The sequence below is a fragment of the Sesamum indicum genome, linkage group LG9, assembly GCF_026168435.1.
Source record: "Sesamum indicum cultivar Baizhima isolate 11 linkage group LG9, ASM2616843v1, whole genome shotgun sequence".
In the NCBI taxonomy this organism is placed as follows: Eukaryota; Viridiplantae; Streptophyta; class Magnoliopsida; order Lamiales; family Pedaliaceae; genus Sesamum; species Sesamum indicum.
Window position 1 is genome coordinate 20,861,215 of NC_142665.1, and position 19,252 is coordinate 20,880,466.

Sequence of the window (19,252 nt, forward strand, 5' to 3'; positions counted from 1 at the left end):
AACCCCCAAAACATTAATCCAAACATAATGCTTGTATTCTTCTTTCGTATTGCCGTCCATGTTCCAAAGCCCAAATGATTAGTGGAAAGTTCACTTACAAAAAAATCTAAACGACAAAGCTAGGTTGAATTCTCGAATATACCCCCCCCCCGGCCATCCGACGTGGCTCCACGCTGAATGTTTACTACATCTGGTTTCTTCGCCCAGTCTTTGTCAGCTAGTCGCTACTCATCTCCTGTAGCTCTCTTCTTCTCTCTCACCCTCAAGCCCCCCCAAACTCCTCTTCTTAGGGTTTCTCTCTTTCTTTCTCCAGTCTCTGTGATTCGATTGACATGGCGGGAATCAGGTTGCCGCCCGATGACTCTGACGTCTCGCAGGCAGCGCGGCAGGTATCTGCCGTCGATCTGATCTCGGATGATGACCGCTCCGTGGCCGCAGACTCGTGGTCCATCAAGAGCGATTATGGCAGCACTCTCGATGACGAGCAGCGTCACGCTGACGCAGCGGAAGCGCTCTCCGCAGCCACTTATCGTGCCGCCTCTGACTATAGGTCACCTCTCTCATTCCTGTTAACGCCCTACCGTTTCTGTTTTTGTTTAGTTTGAGATTTTTGCTTTGTCTGGATACCTCTTGCTCATCAAATCTGTTTAGTCTGCTACACTGTTATTTGCAGTACTCGTAATATGTATATTTCATATGTATATCCCCCACTGATTCCGAAACTATGTACATTTGATTTGCATTTATGATTTTCCGGAAATTTCTTGTCAATGAGGTATTAAAACGGATAATGAGGCATGCGGTTGGGATTAAGTTTTCACTTGCTTTCACTTGGGATCTATTCTATGAGAATCTTATGTTTCTGGTTTAGAACTCTGATTTTGGAAATGATAAAATTTCAACCTCTTACTGGAGCAGTTCTGATAAAGAGGAGCCGGATGCGGAGGCAGTTTCATCGATGCTGGGTTTCCAGAGTTATTGGGATGCTGCATATGCAGATGAATTGACGAATTTTCGGGAACATGGCCATGCTGGTGAAGTTTGGTAAGTCTATATCTGGTCATTTATTTATTCTGTCTTTGATGTCATTGGTTATTTTCTTTACAAGTATGTGTACTCAAGGATGGTATGTTCATGGAGAATTGGAGATATTGATGTCATTGTTCTTTTGTACTCACTTAAAGATACCAATATTATTCACCACTTTAAGTTTCTTCTGTGCCCTTTTTCCTGTTATTATCCAAAGTCATATTAAGTAAGACGGACAGGAATCTGAGATCTATAATTTGTTGAAAACCCACTTTTAGCAGGAAGAGGAGAACACTACAGTGAGATGAAGGAAAGAGAATAAAACTGCAGTATAGCTCCCATGTTCTCTTATTTTTGCCTCTATGGGGGGAAATGTTTACCTAAAACCTTATGACAACAGCTAAACATAATGTTACAATTGTCTTTTCTACATTGTAGGTTTGGAGCTGATGTGATGGAAAATGTCGCCACCTGGACCAAAAATTTATGCCTTGAAATTCCTCAACGCCAATTGCCAAATCATGTAGATAACACAAATTCTTTGCCTGGTGGGCAGCCTGAAAAAGACTTGTCTGGCTGGAGTGTTTTGGATGTTGGGACTGGTAACGGTTTGCTTCTTCAGGAGCTCGCTAAGCAAGGGTATGGACAACTACAGATCTTCTGCTTGCTTTACATGCGACTTGTTCGTTTATTAAATTTTGTTTGAAAATTCAGATGTCAAGTTCTTTTCCTTTTTTTCTTTTTTGCACTTTTCTTTTGGAGTTGGGTAGCCACTATGCCCTCAGGTTTTATCCATGATGACTCTGTGTTATCTTTCTTTGCCAAGTGCACTGTGATTTCAACTATATCGATTTGACCTGGAAGTTGTCCCCTTAACAATTATAGAGATAAAATTTGCAGTACTCATGGATTGTCTGTTCCTACTGCAAGATATTCATATACTTGCTTCTATCTTGATGGTGTCAATTATTTTCTCTGGGTTGCCATTTTGCCACCATCATCAAATTTTGCATATGCAGCCTCATATAATTGCTGTGCACAAGAACACCCCAGAGATATTGCTATAAGATAGAACACATAACCAGTGTTGTTCTGAAGAAGTCATCATGCTAAATTGTGAAAATATATTTTCAGCAACTTAAAATGATGTTGCCATTACAACCACAGGACAGAAAGGATACAGTAGATCAGCATTGCACTGACACAAATTTGCCTTTTTCAGGGTGAGAAAGTTTAAACAAAAAGGTTTGGCATGTCGTGTTGGTGTTTAGCGATTTGTCTAAAATAAATTGTTGTATTAGTGATGAATCTGGGTATCATGGTTTTTTCTGTAAAATAACTCCTGAATTCAGCCATGCTTAAGAAAATAGACTTTTCCTCATATACCTTCAAGGAAACTGGATATTTTCCTTTGAACATCATTTTTGCTTGCATATTTGAGGAACAAGTTAATGACATGTGGGTCTTATACCTCCATAAGTTAGTGGTCCATCAGGGTTTTGCTTCAAATCCATTTTTTAGTAGTGGTTTGAGTCTCTAAATTCTCGTATTGCATTAACGAATTTGTGTAAATTTATGCAAAAGGTTGGTTAACTGGAACCTTAATTGTTTGCCCTTGGCGTATATTAACTATATTCTTGGAATAACGTATCTTAGCTACTGAGAAATGTTGAAGGATTATTTTTCCTTTTGCTGTTTCCCCCTCTATTCATTGTTTCTAATGCATAGGAGTGGAATGTTGCATTTATTGAATTTTTATTCGAGCAAATCTAAGTTTTATGATCATCTTTGGCTGATTTTGCTCAAATGCGAGCCTAACTCTGTCTACGTTTGGTATTCCCACATTTAGGTTCTCAGATCTCACAGGAACTGATTACAGTGAGGGAGCAATTGACTTAGCGCGAAGCCTTGCTGATCGTGATGGATTCTCGAATATTAAATTCCTTGTATGTTCTCAGGTGTTCTCTTCTGTTATGGAGACATTGTGACCTTGGCTGCCATTCATAGTTATTCTATTTGTTTGAAAATAAGTCTGAATTGGCTTGTTTGTTACTGTAATTTGTCTCTATTAAACTTAATTGAATTTTAAGTTACAGACTCTAAACCACAATGCTGATTTAACACCGTCAGGTTCTCTTTCTTTCGTTTTCTTTTCTTGTGTGGTTGAATGAAATGTTAAATATTAACAAAACACCAGAGTTTTGTAGGTTAAGCGTCAGCAAACACTCAATTCAGGATCCAAACATTGTTAGATGTCTATATTCTGAATCATTTTCCATTCCTATCCAAATGCTGGAGCTCAACTTTTTCCATTCAGTAAAAGACCGCTTGATAGCATTCCTGCGTGTTTGCAAATTTTTTAACCACTTGTTATCCTGCTATGGTGTTGATCAAATTTTTACATTTCAAGTTAACCTCTTCTGTGCTTAACTGATTTTCAGGTTGATGATGTTCTTGACACAAAATTAGATCGGAAGTTTCAGCTTGTCACAGATAAGGGGACACTGGATGCAATTGGATTGCATCCTGATGGTCCTGTCAAAAGGTAATGTAGTATCTTACGTTCTTCGGCTTTCATCATATACAGCTTTTATTATCTTTACCCCACTCTGATTGAGGTAATAAATTGAAATATCTATTCTCATGCTGCTTTGTTTAATCTCACCCTCCCCTGGTTGTACGCCTGTCTCCATTCATTTAGTATTTTCCTGCTTGCTTAAAAAGATCCCTTTTGTCTCTGAATTAATAACTCAGAACTTTTTAGCCTGTCCCTAGAGCTGAAGACTCCACGTGATGCCAGCCTATAGAAACACACTATTCAAGTATTTCAGCTTACCAATAAACAGACTAGACCTTCTGATAATATGTACCTCTGTTTCAGGATGATGTATTGGGACTCTATATCAGGACTTGTTGCTTCTGGTGGCTTATTGGTGAGCATCTGTACTTCCATTTATTTATTTTTATATGGTTCACTTCTTCGCATTATTCTACTTCTTGTGGAAGTGTTGCTTCCAAAGGCCTTATAATTTCGACCCATTTGAAACCTTAGGTTTATTTGCCTGCGAAATCTGGTCTAAATTGTTTAAAATGTAAGATTGAGTAAAGTCCCAACATGTTCTCTATTTTTTACTGTCAGCTTGCTTTGTTGTCTGCATGTATTAGGTTATCACATCGTGCAACAGTACAAAAGATGAACTCATACAAGAGGTGGAGACTTTCAATCAAAGGAGAACTGGCGCCTCTCAAGAACCAGATACCACCGCTCACCAAAATGCCACCAGAGATATCACATTCCAATACGTCGACCACATACGCACATATCCAACCTTTATGTTTGGAGGAGCAGTTGGATCACGTGTTGCAACAGTGGCATTTCTCAGAAAGTGATTTTACCTGATAGTGTTTGAAAGACATTATGCCGTTCTTGAATGATTGTGGAATTTGTTAACTTACATTTCGCATTAATTTGATGAATTTGCAAACTACTGATCTTTGAAATGTTCTTTTTTACTTCTCTCTTACGGGGATAATTGGTTCGATCTTTTAGTGATGTGGCAGGCAGTTGAAAGTTTCTGTACATGGTTTTTACCCAGATCAAATATCTTGTATATCTGATTTCTTGGTTAGCTACTAACTCGTGGAGTCATTATTTACTTTTACATGTATATTTACATATTTATTGATACAGGACTGAAGGCGGGAATCAATCCTGGAGATGGTTTCTCAATTACAAAGCAAATAGAGAGGTTGAGAAAATAAAGAGGCATGATGAATATTTAACTTTACCGAACAATCCAGGAATGTTGGTGGTATAAATATCAAGCCACTTGTTTCTTAGCAACGCAATTGATTTGGTATGATCAAATTGAATCCTGATAGGTTTGGCGCCCCCTTCTTCCTCTCATCCAATTGGTGACTCCTGTCTGCTGCTCATGTAGGAGCATAGAGCCGGTCTCTCCAGTTTGAATCATGATTAGTACGTATTATAGCGAATGTAAATAGTGAAGTTGGAAACACGCTTGTGTTGTTTAAAAAAATCACATGCTTTCACCAATTAGGTAGTCTTCTGGGCAAGAAATATGACGTTAAACCAAATAATAGAAGTACGAAAAAACATTTAAAATCAGTAATCTTTTCAACAATATATATACACAGGACACAAACAATAAGTGAACAAAAGTAGAAGTCGAACCCCCATTTATGTTACCATTACACGCATATATAGTGGCAACGCACTGATTTAAATGCACTACAAAGGAAACAATGCAGAGGCCGAAACTACAACACACAACTGTGAGGCCAAAAGTGCCACCACTTAACCATGAAGAAACCGACCCAAACTTCCGTCTCTTTATTCCGTTCTTGTGGATTGGCGCATAGTTCCATCTGGGCTCAGCCAGACAACATCTTTCAAGCCTCTCCCTCTTCTTCACATCTTCTATCCTCTCCGTCAAATTTCCGATCAAACCAACGCACCATTATTTCACAAACCTTGCAAGACTGCATTCGAATGGAAGAATTTTGATTTAAGTAAATTAATATTTCAAATTAACAACAAATAAAGTCAATATCAAGGTTTACAAAATAGGTACTTTGTTTTAGTAAATTATCCAAACAAATTAGATGAACTCCTTGTTTTGGATTTGAGATCCTCGTCTCCAAATCCAACAGTCCAAACATAACCAAAATGAAGTTTCTTTGTGTGTGCATATATTTATATATACATAAGGACATTTGTTTACCTTCATGACTTTTATAATATGGGGATTTAAGTTGCAAAGACTGATGAGAAAATCTTGGTTTCTTGCATTGCAGAACTGCAGTAGATGGATGAAATGGTGAAGAAGCCATACATAGTTTAGTTCAAAGGAAAATGAAATATATGCATATATAATTAATAAGGTGACGACTATTAATAATTCATGTTGTACTAATTTTAAACAATTTTATGTTCACTAATTAATAACGATGTTCTTTTAAGGGCTCGTTTACTTTCGTGATTTGGATAATTGGTTGACAAAATACGAATGGATTTGTAGTAGGATTTGATAAATTAATAAAAATTATAAATTGTTTACTTGATTAGGTTAAGTGATGGATGAAAAAGTTTCAATAGTAAGGAAAAGATCCGTTTCTGCTTGGATTTCTCCATCAGACCACATGCAGTCTGATTCCCATATCAAGCCCAATCAAGACTTGTCCCGAGCTTGTAGGATTCTGAATGAGCCGATATCATGAAAATAAAATGATTTACACAATTGGATAAATGACACAATCCAAACTTATACCTAAATATAATAGGCCCTAACTGGATTTGTTGATACATAAATATAGGGAAAAATGCATGCCCCATTGATATACGAAACGTGCAAAATATTTCTCTGTGAAAAAAAAAATCAAATTACCCCATGTATTTTTAAAAATAAAGTAATTTACCCCAGGTCCTGAAAGTAACCTATACGCGCTTTAGGTGTAATTTAAATTGATTTTTAAGAATAAAATATTATTTTATATTTAAATATAATATATACTAATTGTATTATATATAATATTTATAATAATATGTATTTTTATTTTAAAAAAATAAAACAAAATGAAAAGGACAAACCCCTCTCTCCCGCACCCTTTCTTCCCCCCACCAATCGCTTGCCCCAACCTTCCCGCTTCTCCTCAACCGCCTTCCCGCCACTGCTCCCCCTTACTTTCAACTTTATCTAATAAAATCATTTCTCTAAAAATAAAAGTTTTCGCAAACACTCACTTCGTTGAATAATTCTTTACTATCCCATCATTCCAGGCATTGACTTGTAATGCGGAGTATAAATATATATTATTGAAAATCGTATTTTTGTCCATATGTTAGGCCTTTATCAATTTAATCATGTTTGTTATAATTTTCTTACATTACATTCTATAAGTTAAAAATTTTCTTAATTTTTTTTAATATCATCTTAGGAATGATATCTTTAATTTGTCTCTTTAGTTTTGAAAAAGTAAAAATAATTTATGTAAATAAATTATAGATAGGAATATAAATATAATTATCTCTAAAAAAAACAATAATCAGTGGTTCCTTCTGATCGCTCCAAATGGGTGCTTAATTACATTTCCTATGCTATTGACTCAAATAATTTTATATTCATTAATTACAATCTGTTTATTGGATTGGTTGATATATATATATATATATTTATTTATATATTTATATATAGTCAATTGCATCCCATTTGCAGCTTCTTTATCCGTAGATTTTTATAAATTACAATTTGCATTTTTAAATAGGTGTAACCACCTAATTAATTTCATTGGATGATTATATTGTCATCACCTCAAGTTTGACGAAATTAATGTAAACTTTACGTGATTTAGAAAATTATATTAAGTACATTTATATTTGCTTTCGTTTAACAAATGAGTCTATCTGTTAGTCAAAATTATCAAATTTTTGTATATTAATAAAAAAAAAAAAACTGAATGAAAATTGATATTTACCATCAATTGATTTATTACTGACTTGTTGTAAGTCAAATAAATCTTTTTTTGACTAAACTAGTCTTATAAGAGTGAAGATATACCTTGTCAAATGCATTAGCGTCTGAAGATGTATAGCGATAGTTTGGTTATAAAAAATTTGTTTGACCTACAATAAGTCGATAATAAGTTCATGGGAGTTGAATATGGATTTTCATTTAATTAGCAAATTCGATAAATTTTGACTAATGAATAGCTTATTTATTTGAAAGAAGTAAATCTCAGACATACTAAATGTAATTTTTCAAATCACATGAAATTTACGAGTAATTGTATCAAATTTTAAGAAATGGCAGAGTAATTATTCCTAGTCACTATCCTATGCATTGACTTGAAATGTGGAATAATAACTAATTGGTAGGCTTAATTAAGAAAGAAAAAAGAAATATTAATATCCTAATTCCTTTGGCCCTGCCGTCATTAGTTGGAACCCACAAGTTAAATTGATGTCATTAGCATATTCTTTTGGAACTTATTTTATTATTATAGTTTGTAATAGATAAAACTCATATTTATAGTTTGTAAAACATGAGATACCCAATTTAAAAATTGTGTAAAAACTCTAATTGCCTTGATGGAGCTCTAGAAGAAAAAAAGTACAGGATTAATTACAATGAGCCCCATTGAAATTGTTATAATTATAGATTAAACCCTTATTCTTTTGGAGTTACAGAACATTCTCTTCAAATTCCGACAATTTGAAAATCACAGGGACAAATGTGAAAACATCAAATTACCCTAACTTGAAAATTGAATATTATAAGATAGATAATTATTAACTAAAATTAAGTCTTTTGAAAGTTAGTATATGTAATTACTTTTAGGCCCTTCTTTTTTAAAAATTATCAAAAACTTCGTCTATATTTGTAATATTTACACGCCTTTCCTCTAATTAAGATTTCAGAAATTGACATGTGAAGGTTGTGTAAATATTTTATATTTACTTGTTGCAAAAAAACTTGAATAGTTAATATTGTAAGATTTGATGTTATAAAATTATTGCAAAATAATCTAATTTAATGTGCATTATACAACACACGATTCCAATTGATTTTTAATTTTTATTAAGAGAGTGGTCGGGTGAGTTTATAAGTTTTTCGTACTAGATAGTAAATATTATAAAAAAAATTATATTTTTTGCTATAATATAAATGATTATGGTTTAAAATTTGTAGTAAATTAATTAATATTATTAACCACTGTCAAATAAAATGAATACGTAAAAACTTAAACTTTTATCATGATTAATCAATATTTGTCATAATTTTTAGCTATGGCCGTAACACTTGTCATGATTTCACCTATGACTAATGTTTCGGTCTCACTTGCAGAAACAACGACTAATATCCATTGCGGAGCCATAGTTAATTTATATTTATCATATTTTTATTCTTTTGACCACATTAACTATCTGTAGCGATTAATTCATATTTTTTCTAGTATGAAAGTTCTTTTAAAAACAGTACGGAGATCCTAACTTATTTCAAAATTCTTAACAAACGTCTTCAATTTCGATTATGTGAATTAAGAAATTTTCATCATGAGTAACATCTTACAAGTTTCATTACCTTATTTTATCCCAAACACTTCAAGAGTATATTTTTAAAATAAGATCTAACATATATATGCGGTCCAAAAAATCTTATAACATGTACAGGGAAATTTATTTTTTTCGTCCTTTAATTTTACCCTCTATTAGATTTAGTCCTATAAGTATGCCCATTAACTATTTAGTCCTGTAAGTTTACAAAATATGACTCTGCACAAGTGTGAAAAAAAATTGATGAAGAAAACTATTGCTAACTAACTGCTAACAACCCTTAACTACTAAAACCGTGAAATCACTTACAAAAGTGTCAACACGACTTATTTATAAAATTCGAAATATACAAAGAATGAACTAAGTATGTGCGGGTTCTCAACATATAATTCTTCAAGCTAGGCACAAATATATATAACAATAAATTGTGTGTGAGTGTGTGATTATACAAATTGTCATGTTCTAACATGAGTTGTTTGTACAGAGGTGGTAGGAAGTCGTTAATTTTGTCCGAGTACAATACAGGATGGAGTGTTGGGGACATGGATCAATAATATGACGAGCGTAATATACTTATGATACAATTGGTGTATAGCTAAGAAAAAAGTGATAAATCATATAACAAGCGTATTGTTATGTGATTGGTTTAGTTCGATCAAATTTGAATTCCCAACCTATCGGTTGATCGCGTGGCAAGTCATTAATTGGAATGAAGTAACAGGGAAATAGCGTAGAGGCAGAAACTGCAACTGAGAACGGTGAAGCCGAGAGTCCCCCCAACCTCGAGCATAAGTTGAAGAAACCGTCGCGAAATTCGGTCTCTTTTAGGTTTGATGTAATTGTTGTGGATTGGCGTATAATTCCATCCGGGCTCAGCCACGCAGCATCTCTCCAGCCTCTCCCTGTTCTTGATATCTTCTATCCTCTCCCTCAGAACCCTTAAATTCGCATCCACCATGTTTCTTGATCTCCCTGTCAATCATAACCAACACATGATTATTTCACAAATCTTGTAAATGAACTTTGTCTGTGTGTATGTCTGCGTGTATTATACACACACACACACACACCTATATATATATATGTATGTATGTTTGCATGATTACCTTCATTCTCGTAGTAATGGGCTCTGAGTTGAAAAGACTGAGAAAATTTGGACTTGTTGCGCGGCAGAATTGCACTGCACACATAAACGGCTGAAGAAGCCATAGTTGATGAGTTCCAAGGAATGTTGATGTCTAACATGTATATATACAGGCACATGCGTATGGTTGAATATCATGAATTTCTTTTCTTTTTTTTTTTTGGGGGGGGGGGGGGGGAGCTAATTAATTAGGTAATTAAGGTAGTTGGTCTTAGCTAACTACTACTCATAATATAATATTAAGGGCAAATTACAGCTACCTTCCTGATGTTTGCTATAATTACTAATACCTCTTTATTATTTGAAAAATTAAAAATATCCACCTCAAGTAAAAAATAATTATGTAGTCCCTGAACAGTGAAAGACTTTACTATTTCATCCTTGCTGAAATTAAAGAAAATATATTTGAGAAATATATAATTTCTTTTAGGATGAGTAACATAAATGATCCATAAGGAATTAATTTCATAAAAATATTTTGAAAAATTCTAAAAAGTATATAACATTTTAATATATAATTCAAAAGAGCAATTTAGTCAATTCCCTATAAAATTGAAGATCAACGGAATGAACTTGTTTTTAGACGGACATTCAAATTAATGGGCTATCTGTAATTTTTCAAATAATGAGATGGTATTTTTATAATTATGTTAAACTTTAAGGGAGGTGGATGTAATTTATCCTAATATTAATTATAAGAAAAATAAATATGTTGTGTACATTGGAAACAAACAACTGCGTGTTTCTTTCTGTTTGCTGTAAGGGCTGCTGAGAATTTCTATGAACTACTTGTACTCGAGCTGTAAGTGCCAAATATATTCATAAAAACAAGTTAATATTTATGACTCAAATTATAATAATATATTCATGAAGAACAATCATGAATGTATTTTTTTTAAATTATTAAGTTTCTAACATTATATATATTAAAAATCGGAATACCAACGAAAATTTTACTTGTAAATTAACTCGAGCCTGATTTTAATACCAATTTTTTTCATAGCTATTAATTTCATTTTCTTGCAGTGTCAATAGTGAGTGCTTTGCACGATTAAATTACATATGAGTTGGTAACTTCCGCTTATAAAATTATATAAAACATATAGTTATTTGGCGCAGATTCTGAAGGACATTTTAGTAAAAATAAATCAGAAAGAGTTTGATGCTTTATTAATAAATTTTTTTATGGGGCCGGCAGCTTTAATATATTAAAAAAGAATGTTGGAAATGCATGAGACTAAGGTCTTCGTTTTACTTTATTTATTTTGAGGGGGAATTAATTTGGAGTTTTATGGTTGGATTTATTTAAAAATGAAGATAAAAATTTCCGAATTTTGGTCAACACTTTTCATAATTTTTGCAGATTCTAATTACTAAGGGATTAGAATAGTAAAGTTAGCTGGAACCGCGTCATTTGGTGAATTACTAGCTACTGCTTTGCTGACTTGTAACTAACGTCCGACAAATTGGTACAAAAAGTAGAAGGATACATTATAACTTGACATTTTTTGAAATTAAATCTAATTAGACATCACACCCCTCAATTATTTTTTCTAAAATCCAAAATAAAGAATGTGGGCCTCCATCGAGCAGCTTCGTAATATGATCTATGAGCAAGATATTGAGCTCATAGCTCATATATTCACACTAATTTAGTACGCCTAAATACAAGCTCAATACAACAAGATGACTTAGCAAACAGTAGGGATTCCACGTCACACGCAGTCCTAATGTCTTGAAACTCATTATATTAAAAAATTACCAACAAACTCCCCCTAATTTGTGGCGATCGACCTGATAATAATAAATAAAACAGATTCCACAAAAGATTGACTGAGTATGACTCATTCAGATGATCATATCACCATCCAAATAAATCTAAATTTGAATCCGTTGTTTTGTTAGTTAGTTAACTCAAGCAACTTTCAGACAATACACTTTCAGGTGCAAAATTTTACGAAAACACCCCAGAGGTACATTACCAGCAATACTCACTCAAAGGGTGTCGTATTTAATTTTACAAAAGGTTGAAAATATTAGTATATCTAGGCATGATTTTAAAAAGTGTCGATATAATTTACCCTATGAAAAGAAAAAATAAAAAAATAGTAGTTGCAACAAGTAATATAACTTAAGAAAATTTTTATCCAAATTTAATCTAGACACATTAAATCGATCACATACTCTTTATAAAATAGGCAGATCACCAAGACTAATGAACTGGACCAGACCCTATCACGAGAATATTTTAAATTTATTACATTTACTATATGATGACGTTATTATATTAAATTGTATGATCATATAAAGGGAAATTAATTATATTTAAGGTTTCTTAATCCGAATTTGTTTGGTTCCTGATTTGTCCCTTTAAATGCCAAGTCATTCTTTTACAACCTTAATTAATTATGGAAAAGCCCATTAATTGGATTCGCTTTTGGCGAGCTTGATGGAGCAACCTGCAAGGCAAATTATTGTTATGTTGAACACTAAAAGGGTCAAGAATTTTTCATGATAATTAAGGATAATAATAATAATAATTCAAGAAATTGTCGGAAAATGAAACAAACTATGTTAGTTGTCAACGCTGAATCAGGCAAGAGCAACACAGCCTTCCCAGCTATTATTTATAATGTTTTTGACCAATCAAGTGTCCTTTTGTTTTGTGATTGAGACTTGGAAAAAAATAAAATGTATTTTCTATGAATAAATTATTTGTAAAAAGACCAGAATTACCACTGTGTTGAGTAAAACTGTAGTGGATTAGTTCTTGACTTCCTACAGTACTTACCCAATTATGACGTGATTGTCTTTACCCAATGAAGATTTTTGCATGGTTTTGCTCAATCTTAGAACCGTATGGTATTAGCTAATATTTGTTGGTTTAGATTGTAAGAACAGATCATTTTGCTCGTGTGATTGTGGGTTTCATATCGTAAGAACAGATCAATTTGTAAGAAATGGGTTATTTTTATTTAGAGTTCGATGTTATCTGTCGATGTGAGAACTGTATTGATGGTTAATTTTAGTAAAAAAATTTATGATCTATGAACACATCGTGAAATGAAATGGTGAAAGAATACAATGCAATTTTTCCCCTTCATCACTCTGTATCTCCGGCCCTTGCCATTAGTTAGCTTGCACTTTGAGTTTTTAAAATCAAGGTGCCTTTCCTTTCAAGTCGAATAGAAACTATCAAAGCAAAGGCAAGAGGCGATAGTGGCATCGGTCTTCTCGTTCTGTGAGGAAAAGGTCCGGAATCGCCTATTTTCATGCCATCCAATTCTTTTAGGGTAAAAAGCAAATTTACCCCCATGTATTTTAAAAAATATCAAAAAAACTCCCTGTGATAAATAAATTAGAAAAAGAAACTCCAAAAAAATAAATAGGAAAAATACTGCCATGGTCTATTTTTTGTTTTTTTTTTTTAATTTTTTTATTTCAATAATTACATTTATACCCTTTATCATAAATAATTAAATTAATTTAAAATATACGGTAGCCCCCTCCCTCGTCCTCAGCCCCCACCCACCCCCCGTCCGCAGCTCGTAGCCTCCCCCCCCCCCCCCATCGCCACATGCCGCTTGTTATATAATTGATATAATGATTAGTTACATAACATGTGTAATAACAATTTTGTCATAATAGCTTCGCACTGGAGTGTTCGACGTTGAGGTTTCTTTATGTCTGAAGATGCGGTTCTTCATATTTGATGACGATAAGAATAAAAATGAAAGACAAGAAGAAACATGGACAAACTCAAAAGGGACTGCAAATGAGATCATTTTCTTGAAATATATCTCATTCAAGGGTGCATCGGATCGTTGCTTTTTACATAATGCTCCATCCCGGTTGAATTGATCTGTTTCTAGATTTCCTTTCAACAACCCATCTACTATTCGATATTTACAGTTGGGGCATCGAGACAGACCAAACTAATCGTTCAACTATACAATTTTTACGATCTTTTCCGGTTTCTGCATAGCTTTGGGAGCAGAGATTCTGCTCATACGGCCATTCTTGATTGCTGGTAACAAGATCCAAGGGTTCGATGCAGCATACTAGGACCAGGATATCTGGCAGTCTTGACATTTTCAGTTTCAACATCATCGGCAGAGTAGGCTCGAAAAACATGCCAGATCAATCATGGAACGAGAATAACATGAGTTTCCGTCTGTGGGTGTGGTAATTCATCCTCTTCCTCGGATGTGTCCAGGGGGAAAATGGGAGAGTCCTGAAACAGAAAATTTTGGAGATGAAAAGAAATATGAGTATTACACAATAACGACATCAGGAAATAGCATAATATTTGCTTGCATTTGAAACCAATATACAGACAAGGAACCAAGACATAAAGCCAAAACATTTGACTTCTGAGGATGTCAGTCAGTTAGTGCAAGTTTATCGTTTGAAGTATGAGTTCTTAAATTTACAGGAACATTGAGAAAATCTACTAATTTGTAATAATTTCGTTTACCTGTCGGTTTCGCCTACGTTGTACGGCTGTTAACACTTTTACCATGATATAGATGGGCAAAAGAATCCCAATTGTCCGCAGCATCAGTAACTGAAATGGGAAAAAGTGGGATGGTGATGTTCATGCTTGTTTGAGAAAAGCACTAGGCAGGGTAAGCTCACCATGACCAAAGAAATTGAGTATTCACCGGCACCAGAAATGATGAACGGTAGGGTATGACGTAATACCACAAGAACGACAAACTACAATAACAGAAGCAGAACTGTTAACTGGTTGAATGAGAAACGAATGTAAAACCAAGCATTAGAGTAGGAAAAAAATAGTGCATGTAGATATGAGACTGAAACTTAATGACGAAGAAAAGGATATGATGGTTAAAATATTTTGCCAGTAATGTAATCCTAATAGCAGCATAGTTGGTTTTAGGCAATCATAAGCTACGGAAGGGCCTAACAATTAGTTATCACATAATCGAATATTTCTGCCCCTTTGAAACATTTTCCCTTCGAAACATTTTTCTGACTCCACACAAAACGATATTTGTGGACGTGAAGTGCAGATGGTATATATGTACAACACAGACAAAGACAGATACTCTGAGAGAGAGAGAGAGAGTAATACTATCATGGCAACTATACGGCAGCATATCAAGCTTCTTGAAGTGGGTGCTTGATAGTCATCAAAGTTTGGACCCAGAAAATTGTCATTGCCATTGCCAGCAACCATTGGTATAAACTGATTATTATGCAAGTCCCTTCTAGATATCTCCCAATTTCCCCTGTGATATCACATTGAGTTTGGAATTGTCATTAACAACAGATTTCAAATACTAAAGATGGGAAAAAGATAAGTCTAAGGCAGGAAATCAACATCTGAGAACCTTCTATTTGAACTATATAGATTAAGCAAAGTGAAAGAGACCTGAAGTTCATGGGAGTTCCACCATAATGAAAAAGAGGAGAGGGTGCTGTATAACCTGGTCTGAAAAGCTGCAACCCACGTTGAGTATAGAATAATAGAAGAAAATTGCTTCAATAGTTTATACAGTAGATATACTTAAAAATGTTGATCAGTATAAGAAATTTGCTCATATTATGCTTCGTTGCATGGAATTAAGCCATAGAATTGAAATTGATTTTTGCCCCACAATGTATGACAAGATCTTGACTAGCATCAGTTCCAAGGCCATGCTACATGCAACTTTATACTTAAGAAGCAAACCTGATTGCAAATCTCGCAGATAGTATCACCTTTCTCATTGCACCACCTTTGCACGCACTTACGGTGAGCATACTGAAAAGAGGAAAACATCATTTAGGCATTTTTACACTAGAGAAAATGTGGATCTTCACTCTACCATAACCAGTCCTTCCTCACCTATCCCTTAAGTTAAAAGAAGAGCTTGTATCACACTATACTGTTTGATAGTTTCAAGTATTAAAATCATGAAAACGCCCATGGTTCCCGCTGAGCACATGGCCATGCGAAAAATGGTACTTTACATTATATGTCGTGGGGAGTTTCTAGCATTAAAATTATGGAAACACCCAAGGTCCCCATTGAGCAGATAGCTACCTGTAAACAAGGTACTTATCGAAATGGCCACTTCGAATTACAGACAGATAATGCTTGGCACAAACAATAGCTGTCTAAAGAGTTATCTAGTCATCAGAAGTTATCCTAATGTGGACATTCTCTTTGAACTATGAGATGAAGCACTGATCCACATCAGGCCAGGGTATGCCTTCATCGACCAAAAGACAAAGAGGTCCCAAGGAGTGTTTGTCTCTATAACAACATCCCGCAGACCAAATTACATCATTTCCTTGATTACAAACAATGTAACTGTAATCACATCCGTCATACAGAGAATTAGCATAAACAATAGTTTAACTAAATTTCAAGGCATATCATGCCACCACACTTAATTATGACTTCAATCTAAGGACGCACAGAGTCCAGAATGTAAATTCCATAAATTTGGTTGGAAGGACAAAAACTGAAAGAAAATTGGATAGTTGTTAAAATGATAGCTCAGTGTATTTGATCACATTAACTTAAAGTTCGTGAGACAAACCTTTAAGCTCCCACGACAAGAACAAGGGACCTCCATGTTTGAGTCTTCATCTTCATCATGACAAATTCTACACTCTGCCAATTTAGTTGGTGATGATCCAATATTGATATCCATCTAGGAAAAGAAAAACTAGTTGTCATTTGCTCTGAAACAGAGGTGAAGTATGCTGCATACTGTTTTTTACTCTAGATTGCAGTTGCTACAGTTGATTCAGTAGGCAATTGGTCCCCAAGCAAAACAAAATGATTCCTCATTCTTGAAACTACATAAGCCCTTGTTTCTAAAAATCCTTTAAGGTAGTACATACATGCCTCAAAGCAATTCTTGGACAATGGTGTCTCTCACTTAAGTGCTAAATAGCGGCTTCTAATCAACACACCCTGCAAGTAAAATTTTAGCTCAGCAAAAATGGAAGTAATAAAACTCTATTCGTAAAAGAAACACTAAGCACTACATGATTAGTACTTACCTTGAAAATGTGATGAATTAGCTTTAGCAAACAAAACTTGAGAAACCATTTAAAAATACAAGAGAACAAAAAATAATTGCTCTGCCAGAGAAGACACAGAATTTTGAAAAATGGATTCATCATTTAGCACAAACTGATAGAACAATGAAAGGGATCAGTTCATGGTCTTGGAACAAGCCAACATGGGCTTGCAATTGCAGCAATTATTGAGGAATCAAATTCTACGTACAGAGAACAAAGGCAGAATAATTGAGACGAGGCCGAGTATGGGCAAGCAGAATAAATCTGCATCGAATTACTACGGAGGCCCATAGCAGTAAATAATTGTCCTTAGTTTCCCATTGAGAAAGGGTTAAAAGATAGCCCAGATATATACTCAGAAAAAGAGAAAGAAATACTACTCCAAGAACATGAAAACTAATTATACATACCTGAAAGAATGATATTTCACCTCAGAAACTATTCAGAAAAACACATATGCGAACTTAATCGATGCCCTCTTCAAGAAAAAGCAACAAACAAGTATCGAGGAATCTTTGAAACACATAACAGATCCATATATACAAGAACGCGAAAGCAAAAAAAGAAAAAAAAAAAGAGCATAAAAAAGTCACCTTTTTCCAACCCATGAAAAAGCTTGGACTTTCTGAGGTGAAGAATGAATGCAAACAAGAATATAGAAAGGAGAGCTTACAAGAAACGTGATGGGATTTTGTGCAGCAGAAGGAAAAGGAACCCATTCAGCTTCAAGAATACTACTTTTAGTATTCTTCTTCTGCTTCATTCATCATTCCTTTCTTGAACTATTATGTATTGTTTTTTTCCTTTTGTTTGGGAGTGTTTCGGCATATGAAGCAAGAGGTTGAGTGTTGTCACCATTGATGAGAATGAGAATTCATCCTGCCAATAACTTCAACCCCATCTCGCATATACATAAATGTTTATATACACTCTATCTCTCACACACATACACAAATAGTCGGCTTTTCCTTTCCCACTTACTCCACAGCAAAAAGTGGAGAGAGAGAGAGAGAGAGGTGTTAACGGCAAACAAGGCATTGTGGCACGATCTCTCTCCACTCTCAAACTTTCCAGGTTTTGCCGTCAAAAGCTCTGGCAAGAAATTCAAGACCATATCATAATTCTTGTTTAACACAACATTATAAAACCATTGTGCTTTTTAGGAAAATTTTATTGAAATCAGTTTGGTAAGATTAAATTAATTATAGAATAAATGTGATATATTTATTATATAATTAATATTTTTTTATTATATATCAATCACATTATAATTGTAGTATACTTGATATATAATTAGATTAAATCAAATCAAATAAAATTTAAATTAAAATATTTCATACTTTTATTAAAAAATGATAACCATTTTGGATTTGATTACAAGATTTTTACGTCTAGTTACATCAACATTTATTGACTTTTATAGAAAATAAATAAACTTTTCAAGTGTTGATATAATTTACGTTAGTGGCATCTGTATAATTTTTTTGCATTTAAATAGCATAGATACGAATTATAATTACAATTTTAAAAAATGTACTTATAATTTCATAAAAAATAAGAGGTGCTTGTATAATTGACCTGCTCATTCATTTAATTATTATTATTATTTAACATCTTAAAAATCCTAATTGTTGTGTAATATAATTATTTTTAATTCACTTTTCCCCTTTTAATATTCTGTAATCGTGGCTATAATTATGTTGTTTTAAGATTTTCAGCATGTAAGGTGGCTAAGGTATTATTAGACACCTGGGAAAGAAAATAAATTGAAAGGCGAAAATAATAATTAAATTGGAAACCAGAAAAATGATTACACAACAAATTAAGAAGATGATGTTTGCACTTGCTTGCTAATTAATAATTATAATCTAAATAAGGGGAGTGGTCAGTTAGATCAGCTTCATTCATGAACTGGAATTTATTTCTACCTGGGACGACTTTCCATTATCTTAAGAGAGTTG

At 33.9% G+C, this 19,252-nt stretch overlaps 2 protein-coding genes and 1 long non-coding RNA gene across 15 annotated transcripts; 1 reads left to right on the top strand and 2 right to left on the bottom strand.

The window, feature by feature from the left end:
• The first annotated feature begins 206 nt into the window (after nt 1-206).
• On the top strand, nt 207-4,666 carry AR401 (S-adenosyl-L-methionine-dependent methyltransferases superfamily protein). 2 transcript variants are annotated; one of them, XM_020699269.2, is made up of 7 exons: nt 207-550; nt 919-1,044; nt 1,468-1,668; nt 2,879-2,987; nt 3,471-3,574; nt 3,911-3,962; nt 4,195-4,666. In XM_020699269.2, the coding sequence occupies exons 1-7, from the start codon at nt 333-335 to the stop codon at nt 4,417-4,419; spliced, it is 1,035 nt and encodes a 344-aa protein (XP_020554928.1). In that variant the 5' UTR covers nt 207-332; the 3' UTR covers nt 4,420-4,666. The 2 variants fall into 2 exon arrangements, with proteins under 2 accessions (XP_020554928.1, XP_011099501.1); XM_011101199.3 differs by having other exon boundaries at nt 208-550; nt 2,879-2,975.
• A 4,810-nt stretch (nt 4,667-9,476) lies between these two features.
• LOC110013189 (uncharacterized) lies at nt 9,477-10,326 on the bottom strand. Its single transcript, XR_016067513.1, has 2 exons — nt 10,210-10,326; nt 9,477-10,075 (listed from the first exon to the last, which is right to left on the bottom strand). It is a non-coding gene; the product is annotated as an uncharacterized LOC110013189 (long non-coding RNA).
• A 3,687-nt stretch (nt 10,327-14,013) lies between these two features.
• On the bottom strand, nt 14,014-18,400 carry LOC105177906 (uncharacterized). 12 transcript variants are annotated; one of them, XM_011101198.3, is made up of 9 exons: nt 17,965-18,400; nt 17,113-17,181; nt 16,802-16,915; nt 15,946-16,017; nt 15,646-15,713; nt 15,346-15,502; nt 14,886-14,966; nt 14,725-14,814; nt 14,014-14,481 (listed from the first exon to the last, which is right to left on the bottom strand). In XM_011101198.3, the coding sequence occupies exons 3-9, from the start codon at nt 16,913-16,915 to the stop codon at nt 14,392-14,394; spliced, it is 672 nt and encodes a 223-aa protein (XP_011099500.1). In that variant the 5' UTR covers nt 17,113-17,181; nt 17,965-18,400; the 3' UTR covers nt 14,014-14,391. The 12 variants fall into 12 exon arrangements, with proteins under 12 accessions (XP_011099500.1, XP_011099499.1, XP_020554630.1 ...); XM_011101197.3 differs by having other exon boundaries at nt 17,109-17,181; XM_020698971.2 differs by having other exon boundaries at nt 17,885-18,400.
• Nucleotides 18,401-19,252: the final 852 nt, after the last annotated feature.

What these genes read in the sequence shown, in the direction of transcription:
- AR401 (XM_020699269.2), top strand. Translation starts at nt 333, where the DNA reads ATGGCGGGAATCAGGTTGCCGCCCGATGACTCTGACGTCTCGCAGGCA. An exon ending in CAGGAGCTCGCTAAGCAAGG is followed by an intron (nt 1,669 to 2,878) that starts GTATGGACAACT and finishes TCCCACATTTAG; the next exon opens with GTTCTCAGATCTCACAGGAA. An exon ending in CCTGATGGTCCTGTCAAAAG is followed by an intron (nt 3,575 to 3,910) that starts GTAATGTAGTAT and finishes CCTCTGTTTCAG; the next exon opens with GATGATGTATTGGGACTCTA.
- LOC105177906 (XM_011101198.3), bottom strand. Translation starts at nt 16,915, where the DNA reads ATGGATATCAATATTGGATCATCACCAACTAAATTGGCAGAGTGTAGA. An exon ending in CTTGTCGTGGGAGCTTAAAG is followed by an intron (nt 16,018 to 16,801) that starts GTTTGTCTCACG and finishes TCCTCTTTTCAG; the next exon opens with TATGCTCACCGTAAGTGCGT. An exon ending in GGAACTCCCATGAACTTCAG is followed by an intron (nt 15,503 to 15,645) that starts GTCTCTTTCACT and finishes GTGATATCACAG; the next exon opens with GGGAAATTGGGAGATATCTA.